The sequence below is a fragment of the Oncorhynchus nerka genome, linkage group LG22 (genome assembly GCF_034236695.1).
Source record: "Oncorhynchus nerka isolate Pitt River linkage group LG22, Oner_Uvic_2.0, whole genome shotgun sequence".
NCBI classification, from domain to species: domain Eukaryota; kingdom Metazoa; phylum Chordata; class Actinopteri; order Salmoniformes; family Salmonidae; genus Oncorhynchus; species Oncorhynchus nerka.
The window spans coordinates 23,032,773-23,044,489 of NC_088417.1; the positions used below are offsets into that span (position 1 = coordinate 23,032,773).

The window sequence follows — 11,717 nt, forward strand, 5'->3', positions numbered from 1 at the left end:
GAGAGGTGCCAGCGGGAGCACACTGTATGTCCCAATAATATCTCATTTACCCTGAAGTGTAGGCCTAACCTCGTTCACTAACCTACTTTCCACAAATATAAAAGCATTGGAATGGTGGAGGCGAGTAGCAGTTTCCACCATATTTCCTATACCAGTCATTTCCTTTCAAATCAGTGAACAAGTGCACACATTGTGAGGAATGACATACTTCGGACATAGACCCTAGGTAGCGAGTCCATTAGGCTATTACAGCGCTTTCTGTAATAGACGGGACTGGAAAGTGAAAGCTATTGGAGTCAGTGACGGAAGTTAAGTATATTGTCATGCTGGCCAAGCAGGGAGATTGATAGATAAACAAGCCCGGCTAGTTATTATAGGCTTATTATAGCTAGAAAATAAAGGGATTTATTTCAGTAAGAAACACTACAACGCAGGAACATTTTACTGCTGTATGGAAAACGCAACAACGCAGCCAGAGTGGTGGGAGTAGCACCTTTTTGTGAATATGAACCAAGAATGGTAGCCTACATACAAATGGTAGGTAACATAATAGGCTACTGTATAGTCTAGCCGAAGTTCAGTTGACTCACAGAATTATAAATACCATAACTCACTGGGAACTGACTTCAATTCAACGAAGTAAAACACATATTTCAGATATGGAAATATCAAAGTTAACCTACCACCATCAATTGTTTTCAGTTTGAACATTGGTTTGATATTCGGAGTTTGCTTGTCAATGTCCTTGGATGGTTAGTGATTTGCCTCGAATCTGATGATAATAGAGTAAGGTACAGCCTTTGTTTTGTCCGTTCCGTTTTCAAAAAGTGACTTTAGATTGGGGCATATTATGCACACGCAGCTAAGGGACCGTCTTAAAAGTTCAATTAGCAGAACCTGGTGTTAACAGAAAATACTTTTTTTGCCGCAGTTAACTAATATTGATCTCAAGCCACCTTTGTTTTTTCCACACAACAATTACATTTTTAAATTGTATGTTTATTTTTCATGAATTGCAAAAATGAGAGTTCCAAAAATATAAATAGAACTATGATCGTTCTCTTCGAACGCAACCTACGCAGCCTACTTGCATAACCTACAGAGCTAAAATCACTTGTAGCAAAATCCCTTTCATAAGAGAGGTAAAGGAATCACTGAATCTTTAAAAGTGGTTAACACCTCACGCCTGTAGATCTGTAGCTCAAATAGAAAATTCTAACTTTTTTAATACCTTCCTATCACAAGAAATATGCCAATAAAATCAGGGAAGAGGTGAACTGTAAATATCATTAATGTAACATTGATGAGGGGAGTCAGTCACTTCACATTGTGGTTTTCCATCTCCATTTCACCTGGATAGGAAGCTTTTGAAAAGTATCCCTGTAAATGGGTCAAATATAGCACTAGAGTTAACTAATAAAAATGTTGGGCCCTTCAGCAACTGAGGGCCCAATGCAGTGTGTGCAGGGCCATTACCAGGGTTTGAGTTTTAGTGAGGTCAGGAAAGTTGAAGCTCATTTATACAACAACAAAGAAACTGCTGTAGGTTCATTCCCCTCAGTGGAACTACAAACACATAGCCTATTAGCTATACAATTACAATGATATACACCTGAAAGGACGGAAATATAATACATTATTAACTCTGACATGTAGCATCAGCGACGAAACTAAAACGTATGACATTTTAAAACTGTATTGTTTGTATGTTGATAGCATGTTAATGTTGGCCTATAGGGAAGATAGGCCATGTGGGATGTTCATATTGAAACATATCTTATTTATTTAAGTTCCTAACTATTGCAGAAACATTAAAGGGCTCTGTCTAGTATGACTTAGCCAGCTAGAAAGATAAAGTAAGATGCCAGGAGAATGCTACCTGCCCAAATGCATAGTGCCAACTGTAAGGTTTGGTGAAGGAGGAAAAATGGTCTGGGGCTGTGTTTCATGGTTCAGGCTAGGCCCCTTAGTTCCAGTGAAGGGTAATCTTAACGTTACAGCATACAATGACATTGTAGAAGATTCTGTGCTTCCAACTTTGTGGCAACATGTTGGGGAAGGTCCTTTCATCTTTCAGCATGACAATGCCCTGGTGCTCAAAGTGAGATCCATACAGAAATGGTTTGTTGAGATCAGTGTGGAAGAACTTGACTGGCCTGCACAGAGCCCTGACCTCAACCCCATTGAAAACCTTTGGGATGAATTGGAACACCGACTGCGAGCCAGGCCTAATCGCCCAACATCAGTGGAAGTCCTCACAGCAATGTTCCAACATCTAGTGGAAAGTCTTCCCAGAAGAGAGGAGGCTGTTATAGCAGAAAAGGGGGGACCAACTCCTTATTAATGCCCATGATTTTGGAATGAGATGTTCGACGAGCAGGTGCCCACATACTTTAGGTCATTTGGTGTATGTGTGTAAGTGTAAGTGTGTGTGTGTGTGTGTGTTTCTGCTAACTGAATTGTATGCATTAGTCAGAGTTTAATATTAGAAATTACGGGGGTGTAAATTGGAGCCATCAATCAAAGCAGACATTTATATATACAGGACTTCTGAGCGCAATGGTGGCAAGCAAAATACACTTCTCAAAATCAAGACACCAGGCTGATTGGATATTGAAATGGACTCTGGAAATTACCGATTATTTCTTTAAAACTTAATCTAATTTGAATGACATCATGGTGTGACACACACACACATCTACAGAATGGAGCGGACTAGAGTCGGTCATGATCATGTGATGAAGTATCCCCGCCTGCGAACTTCAAAACCAGTATCTGCCTTCATCCTAAAAGGGAATTACCTATTGGTCTAACAGTCTAGGATGTTGGTTGGTCCTGTAGGAGATCTAGGTTCATATCCTGTGTTACACGTACAATATATTCTGAAAATATTCTGACCCATTGACTTTTTCCACATTTTGTTATGTTAGTTTTATTCTAAAATTGACAAAATTGTTTTTTCCCCTCGTCAATCTACACACAATACCCCATGATGACAAAGCAAAAACAGGTTTGGAGACATTTTTGCAAATGTATGAAATAAACTGAAATGTCACATTTACAGTACTCAGACCCTTTACTCAGTACTTTGTTGAAGCACCTTTGGCAGTGATTACAGCCTCGAGTCTTCTTGGGTATGACGCTACAAGCTTGACAGACCTGTATTTAGGGAGTTTCTGATATTCTTCTCTGCAGATCCTCTCAAGCTCTGTCAGGTTGGATGGGGAGCGTCACTGCACAGCTATTTTCAGGTCTCTCCAAAGATGTTCAAGTCCAGGCTCTGGCTGGGCCACTCAAGGACATTCAGAGACTTGTCCCGAAGCCACTCCTGCGTAGTCTTGGCTGTGTGCTTGGGATTGTTGTCCTTTTGGAAGGTGAACCGTTGCCCCAGTCTGAGGTCCTGAGCACTCTGGAGCAAGTTTTCATCAAGGATTTCTCTACTTTGCTCTGTTCATATTTCCCTCGATCCTGACTAGTCTCCCAGTCCCTGCAGCTGAAAAACATCCCCACAGCATGATGCTACCACCACCATGCTTCATCATAGGGATGGTGCCAGGTTTCCTCCAGATGTGACGCTTGGCATTCAGGCCAAAGAGTTCAATATTGGTTCCATCAGACCAAATAATCTTTTTTCTTATGTTCTGAGAGCCTTTAGGTGCCTTTTGGCAAACTCTAAGCAAGCTGTCATGTGCCTTTTACTGAGGAGTAAAAGGCCTGATTGGTGGAGTGCTGCAGAGATGGTTGTCCTTCTGGAAGGTTCTCCCGTCTCCACAGAGGAACTCTAGAGCTTTGTCAGTGTGACCATTGGGTCACCTCCCTGACCAAGGCCCTTCTCCCCCGATTGCTCAGTTTGGCCGGGTGGCCAGCTCTAGGAAGAGTCTTGGTGGTTCCAAACTTCTTCCATTTAAGAATGATGGAGGCCACTGTGTTCTCGGGGACCTTCAATGCTGCAGAAATGTTTTGGTACTCTTCCCCAGATATGTACCTCGACACAATCCTGTCTCGGAGCTCTACAGACAATTCCTTCAACCTCATGGTTTGGATTCTGCTCTGACATGCACTGTCAGCTGTGAGATTTGATATAGACAGGTGTGTGTCTTTCCAAATCATGTCCAATCAATTGAATTTACCACAGGTGTACTCCAATCAAGTTGTAGAAACATCTCAAGGATGATCAATGGAAACAGAATGAGCTCAATTTTGAGTCTCATCAAAGGGTCTGAATACTGATGTAAATGAGTTTTTTCTGTTTGAAAGAATTAATACATCTTCTAAAATTTCAAAAACTTTTTAAAACTTTGTCATTATGGAGTATTGTGTGTAGATTGATTGGAATATGTTTCCATTTAATCCATTTTAGAATAAGGCTGTAACATAACAAGATGTGGAAAAAGTCCAGGGGTATGAATACTTTCCGAATTCACTGTATATTCACATGTTTTAAATATAAAACCTAATTCAATTGCTTCATGTAAATTATTTCAATTTCTGTGATATTTTTACAAGCAAGGACTTGATAAGCTACTGAAACATTTTAGCAGTCTTTGAAACCATATTGGTTTAATGGCCATCAGAATGAGTAAGAAAATCGGATATAATTAACAGAATCGCATGAATCAATTAATAATGTGCAATTTCACAGTTGAAGGACATAACTGCCTCTGAAGCCACGCTGGCAAATATATTAAGTCAATATAAGCAGCTGTGTGTGTTTGCACGTTTGGCTCTCATCTGTCTGTATGCCTCGCATGGTTCCAAACCAAAAATGTAATTATTAGAACGATGGCTCATGTAATCAGAAGAGTCCAATATTTCTGAATACCCACAGCTGGTGGGATCATTTTTATAAACATTTGTCTTTGAAATTTGATAGTGTAATAGTCTCTTATGGACCAAATGAGCCAAGTGAAGGAGACAGAAAATGAAGCTTTAGCGAGTCTGTAGTCTGTCTTATGAAGTTTATTTATTTGCCATCCCCCCCTCTCTAGGTGTCTGATCCTCTTGAATACACTAGCTGTGTGTTGACCATGGCTGTGTGCCAGGGCAGAATAGAATGTTCTCTCCATCCAGTCCTTGGTTACAATAGCTTCTCAGGAATAATTGCCTCTCGGAATCCATCACCTTCCCGTTAGAAAACAAAAGTTTGGAACTGTGGAGTTTTTTTTGCAACATTTCTGTTTTATCCTCATTTATCATTATGAAATGATATGATTTTGACCCTAAACTCCAATGAAAATGGTTTGCCATCCACTTTCCCCTCTCCATTCCCTCGGTGACTCGTGTCAGTTTCCCCCAGGTTGGAACATCTTATTGCAGGTCTGAACGGGGTTTTTGGTGAGATCATCAGTGTGACAGGGGCACACTGTTTAAAATCAGCTGTGTGGGTGTCTGTGGGCTCTCTTCTCTGTCCAAGATCATTTGACCTTTTTGAGGGTGTGTTTGTGCATGCAGTGGCACACTGTCAGTGGTGGAAAAAGTACCCAATTGTCATACTTGAGTAAAAGTAAAGATGTCTCATTAGAAAATTACTCAAGGAGGTCTCTCGAGTGGTACAGTGTTGCGGTGTCACTACAGCCTGGGGTTTGATCCCACCAGCTTGGCGGGTCATGTTTCGGAGGATGCATGACTCAACCTTCGCCTCTCCCGAGCCCGTTGGGGAGTTGCAGCGATGAGACAAGATTATAATCACGAAATTGGGGAGTAAGAAAAAAAAAATATATATATACACGAAAAGTGGGTAAGAAATTATATATATATATATATATATATACAATACAAAAGTTTGGACACACTTACTCATTCCATGTTTTCCCCTTCATTTGACCATTTTCTACATTGTAGGATAATAGTGAATACATCAAAACTATGAAATAACACATATGGAATCATGTAGTAACCAAAAAAAGTGTTAAACAAATCAAAATATATATTATATTTGAGATTCTTCAAAGTAGCCACTTGATGACAGCTTTGCACACTTGGCATTCTCTCAACCAGCTTCATGATGTAGTCACCTGGAATGCTTTTCCAACAGTCTTGAAGTTATTTATACATATGCTGAGCACTTGCCGGCTGCATTTCCTTCATTCTGTGGTCCAACTCATCCGAAACCATCTCAATTGGGTTGAGATCAGGTGATTGTGGAGGACAGGTCATCTGATGCAGCACTCCATCACTCTCTTTCTTGGTCAAATAGCCCTTACACGGCCTGGAGGTGTGTTTTGGGTCGTTGTCTTGTTGAAAAACAAACAACAGTTCCACTAAGTGCAAACCAGATGGGGTGGCGTATTGCTGCAGAATGCTGTGGTAGCCATGCTGGTTAAGTGTGCCTAAATCACCAACAGTGTCACCAGAAAAGCACCCCCACACATCACACCTCCTCCTCCATGCTTCACGGCGGGAACCACACTTGCGGAGATCATCCGTCACCTACTCTGCATCTCACAAAGACATGCTGGTTCGAACCAAAAATCTCAAATTCCTGTGACGGACCTCATGAGAGCCAGTTTCTTCATAGTGCTTGATGGTTTTTGTGACTGCACTTGAGGAAACTTTAAAAGTTCTTGAAATGTTCAGGATTGACTGACCTTCATGTCTTAAAGTAATGATGGACTGTCGTTTCTCTTTGCTTATTTGAGCTGTTCTTGCCATAATATAGACTTGGTCTTTTACCAAATAGGGCTATCTTCTGTATACCAACCCTACCTTGTCACAATGCAACCGATTGGCTCAAATGGATTAAGAAGGAAAGAAATTCCATAAATTAACTTTTAACAAGGCACACCTGTTAATTGAAATGCATTCCAGGTGACCTCCTCATGAAGCTGGTTGAGAGAATGCCAAGAGTGTGCAAAGCTGTCATCAAGGCAAAAGGTGTGGTATGTGGTATTATTCCATATGTGTTATTTCATAGTTTTGATGTCTTCACTATTGTAGAATATTAGTGGAAAAAGTACAAATAAACAAAAATCATGGAATGAGTAAGTGTGTCCAAACATTTGACTGGTACTGTAGATAAAATGTTTTTTTAGAAGGATTCAGGAGCCCGTGCTCAGTGAGTGTAGACAGCCTGCTGCCACTCTGCCAATCGCCTGATTTGTTTGGGTAACTGATTAATAATAAATTAAACTGCATAATAAATAAATGTAACTGGCCAATTGTGTGAGTCAGTGGCTGGGCTCAAACCCATAGGGGCCCAATAGTTTATTACTATTTTTTTAAATCTAACCACAGGAGCCAACTCGCAATGTTCAAAATACACCAGAGAGAATATAATATATATATATTTTTAAAACTAAGCCCAGGGCCTATGATTTCTTAATCCGGTCCTGAACACGGTATAAATCGGTCTGTAGTTTCGCTGTGGACTACTGCCAGACCAGAGGTCCGAGATGTCTCGCAATGGCACAAGTATGAGTAGATCAAGATAAATCAAAATAATATTTAGCATGAGCCATGTGTCTGTAACTACTGTGGATAATGCTAAGACTGTTGTATACTTACACCTCTCTCTTTCCCTCTCTCTGTCTGTCTTTCTCTCTCACACACACAGAATATTCTTGGCATCTCTGTCTTTTCTCTCATGCTGCTACCTCTGGTGTTGTCTTGTGACAGCAACAGGACTATGAGAGAGATCGCTGAGGACTACGAGACTGTCATCTACCCGCTTCTTCAGAACCTTGTAAGTACCATGACGGACAAGGGGTTTTCCTGTTGTCATGGAGATCTCAAAATTGACTTTAAAATGGAGCTCTCTGCTTTCACTCATAGGAGAACAACATCACGGAATCATTAAAAGTGGTTAATAAAACCTGCACGGAGAAGGAAATCGCTGAATGTGAGAAGGATAAAGTGAGTATTTACAATATTGTGAACAAACTTCTTTCCAGTGGTGTAAAGTATGGAGTACCTGTACTTTACTATTTCTATTTTGGACTACTTCTACTTTACTATATTCTTTAAGAAAATATTGTAATTTTTACTCCATACATTTTCCTTGACACCCAAAAGTACTAGACACATTTTGAATGCTTAGTAGGACAGGAGAATTGTCCAATTCATTTTGGTGCTTAAGTATATTTTAGCAATTCAATTTACTTCTAATATTTAAGTATGTTTTAAACCAAATACTTGTAGACTTTCACTGGAGTCATTTTCTATTAAAGTATGTTTAATTTTTCCACCACTGCTTCCTTCCATCTTTTCATCCCTCGATCCTTTTCTCATCTCTCACCTGTCCAAAGATCAACCCCAGGGCAATGGTCCTGCTATTTTAGATTAGGAACTGCATCACCAGAGTAGACAACCAACACAGAACGTTGACTTGAATGGGAATGTCCACTGTAGTCCATCTAATTCTCCAGATGACTCTGATCATTGTTTTGTAGGAGAGACAGTTCATCCACAACATGCTGTGTAGCCATACCAGACTCATCAGGCTCTATAAGCTAGAGAGGCTCAAGAGAGACATCCTGTGCTCACTGGGCCGCCACTGTCCTAGAAAACAGGTGAGATCCATTCATTAGTAGTTAGCCAACTACACTACATGTACAGTACGTCTTTCTTACAAATGTTGAGATACTCTTTTTATATCTAATCGCTGTATTATTACTGCCCATAGATATTGATTGACCATATTATTATTATTGAGTTGTCAATGTTCCCTTTTCTCAACATCCAGAGGAGTTCACAAGGACAGAATATAAAGAAGGTAGGAGGAGAAAGGGAGGAGGAAAACAAGAAAACTGAGGAGAACAGAGGGACCACGGAGGAAGGAGGGGAGAGGGTGGACAGTGGGAAACAGCAGAGACGAGATAAAGGGGAGGGAAGGAGGAGCACAGAGGCGATGGAGCGGAGGAGGAGACGGTGTGGACAGAAGGTGTTTGTGGACAGCTTGAACGGGTGCTACATGTCCCTGGCTGAAAGATATGGAGGCCTGACATGAGAGGAGAGACGTGGCCCGGAGCTTACCGCACCAAGAACCAACAAACTTACTGTAAAGTGTATAGTTACTGTAAAGAAAACAATGATACCATACGTCCTGTAAAGTAGTATCGTCTTGCCAGACACTTACTTAGAATAAAAGTGTCTGCTAAATATTCATCCTATTATAATAGACAAAGGCGAAAATCTCTGTGGTATCTAACAAAGTGTGGGGTGTTCTGTTGCGATGATGAAACTAGTGTCGTAATGATAAGTCTGTGGCACAGTGCAATTATGCTAAAGCAAACAAAGATGATTGATTGCTTGTGTACAAATGAAGTGCACTTTTGAGTAGAGAGACTTGTAGCTCATGATGTCCCTCTTTCTGCTGCAGTGAGTGGTATTGGGCAGTGAGCCTGGCCTCAGGTGTGTGACAGCGTTGCTTTATTATTATAGGATGGCAGTTTGAAAGCCTATTACGCCAAGGATGTTTGCTTTCAAGTCGGTGTCTTAACTGAAATCCACATAGGGCTACTAAAAACCTTCCCCGAAAGCTTCCTGGGAAATTCAACCAACGCCTTTCGCACAAGCCCTTATTTGATGAATGAAACTCATCTTGACCTGATTTCAAGCTTTGTAGAGTAGTTTTCCAAGCATAAGGCACCATGATATAAAATGTTGTCTTATTGTAACTGTAGCATTGGTTTTAGTACTATTTATTTATATTCTGAAATCATATTGACTCCAGTGTTAACTGTACCCCTGTAATCCTTTTATTGTGTAGCACTTAAATTATCCCCTGCATGTGTCAGAGCAAAATAAGAAGTGTTGATGTGATCCTTAGGCCACTATAACTCTACATTAATAGAGTTTAAACTGCCATTGTGGTTTTGCCTGGGTGCCAGTCTGTTTCTGCTGTTGCCATATAACACTTTCAAAGCCTGGGGAAGAAGGAGAATATGTGCATTAATTACTCTGATCCTTATAATGTGACAAAGTGGTAGTTGTACATGCTAGCATGATTAATTATGCATTTATATTGTAACATTTTACTTTGTTTAGTGTTTTGTTGCTCAAGTATTTGATGAATAGTGTCTTATGTTGCATTCATAACCAAGTGGGAAGGTGGTAATTACCTGTTGTGAAGTCGTATTGAGTTGGATGCATTCACATGCTTTGAACTCGTTGAGAAAGCTGCGTCAAACCAGAAACTGAAAGTATAGCTATCATGCTTAAACGAATGATAGTCTTCAAAAACAATAAGAATAGATTGCTTTTCATAAATAATGTTTCTTGTTGCATTTAACTGTTGAAAATGCCGTTAGAGGTCATTTCCTTAACAGGTGAATTCAGCATGTGGGAGAAGTGGGAGCTCAGGGATCATAGACGAGTTTCCCAGTAGTAATTGCGAGTTGGAAGGTCATTCCAAGGGATTTTTCCCAGTCGCATAGTCCTATATACGAATTTATGAGGTCTTATATAAAGAGCTTCAAAATAAAAAACAAAACAACCAATACATATTAGTAGCTTAGCTATAGTAAAGGTCAACTAATAGAGGTCAAGTCTTTGAGTGCATGTATCCTCCAAAGATGGAGAAGGGCAGTTCATGGCTTGATCAGGTGGTCAGGGAATTGGTTGACGAAGAGTCTGGTGACAATCATGTAGAGGGCTACTCTGGGAAACAGCCTAAGTCATGTAGCTACTGGACTTCTCCCTCACACTGTATGGCACCCACTTGGGTGAACCCCCAGCAGGTCTAGGCATCAGTCATCCTCATTATGAGCTCTTTGCCTCAGCACTCCAATTCCTCTCAAGTATGAGGTGACTCTTCAATTGATGTTTTCAAACTCCAAAGATCAGGAACCAGCAGCTAGGTGAAACAAAGAAGCTGGTACAATGTCTAGATGCATCATTCAAACAAAAACAATGTGCCAGCTAACTAGCTAGCCAAGCCAAAAAGAGTGGACCTGCCAGTCCATCTTCAAATCTGTGGGTTAAAACCCCCATGGATATTCAATAAAACTCTATGTTATAAAAAAAACAGCTGATAAAAAATATATATTTAAAACACTTACAAATGATGAAATATGTTCATATTTACAGGATCTCTCTGCTTAGGTTGCTACTGGGGCGCTATGGAAACTATAGAACTAATAATAAGCCCATTTGGGCTGGCCACCAAATGTTGTATGACATGGAAAACAAAAAGAGAACAAACAGATATCAGGCTGATTGTGTTATTCATGTACTGTATGCTATGTATTATACTCTACCAAGGACTGCAAATATATTTTTATATTCAACCGCAAATACCTTTTATGGTGTATTCCTTCTTTAAAGACCAACTAACCCGCAACTTAAGGGACACCTACAACCAGTCTGCTGTTTTTCCCTAGCTAAAGATGACAACACACACACGTTGAATGACTAATACACAGCAGATTCTTTAGAAATGTTTATTGTTAAATGTTCAGGACGGAAGTCTGACAGTCAATTTCCAGCATAGGAATGTCCTATCCAGTCAGGTAAGCATTGCATATCATCTAAATAATGCTTTTACAGTCATTTGCAAGTTCTTTAAAATGACACAAATGAAGATGTTTCGATACAGCTCAATATAAAGATGACTACAATAACATTAATGATATGTATGAAATTAGATGAGTTCCTTATAGTGTCAAATTATTATTTACCCATATCATGAGTTGGGTAGATGTCTTTACAGTCTTACTGGTGGGCAGCAGTGTGTGCAGGCTTTTGTTCCTGCCCAACACTAACACACTGATTCAGCTAAA

The 11,717-nt window shown here is 40.1% G+C and overlaps 1 protein-coding gene across 1 annotated transcript; it reads left to right on the forward strand.

Moving 5' to 3' along the window:
• The first annotated feature begins 296 nt into the window (after window positions 1-296).
• On the forward strand, window positions 297-11,232 carry LOC115105013 (uncharacterized). Its single transcript, XM_029626527.2, has 5 exons — window positions 297-537; window positions 7,553-7,681; window positions 7,771-7,851; window positions 8,388-8,507; window positions 8,681-11,232. The coding sequence occupies exons 1-5, from the start codon at window positions 517-519 to the stop codon at window positions 8,942-8,944; spliced, it is 615 nt and encodes a 204-aa protein (XP_029482387.1). The 5' UTR covers window positions 297-516; the 3' UTR covers window positions 8,945-11,232.
• Window positions 11,233-11,717: the final 485 nt, after the last annotated feature.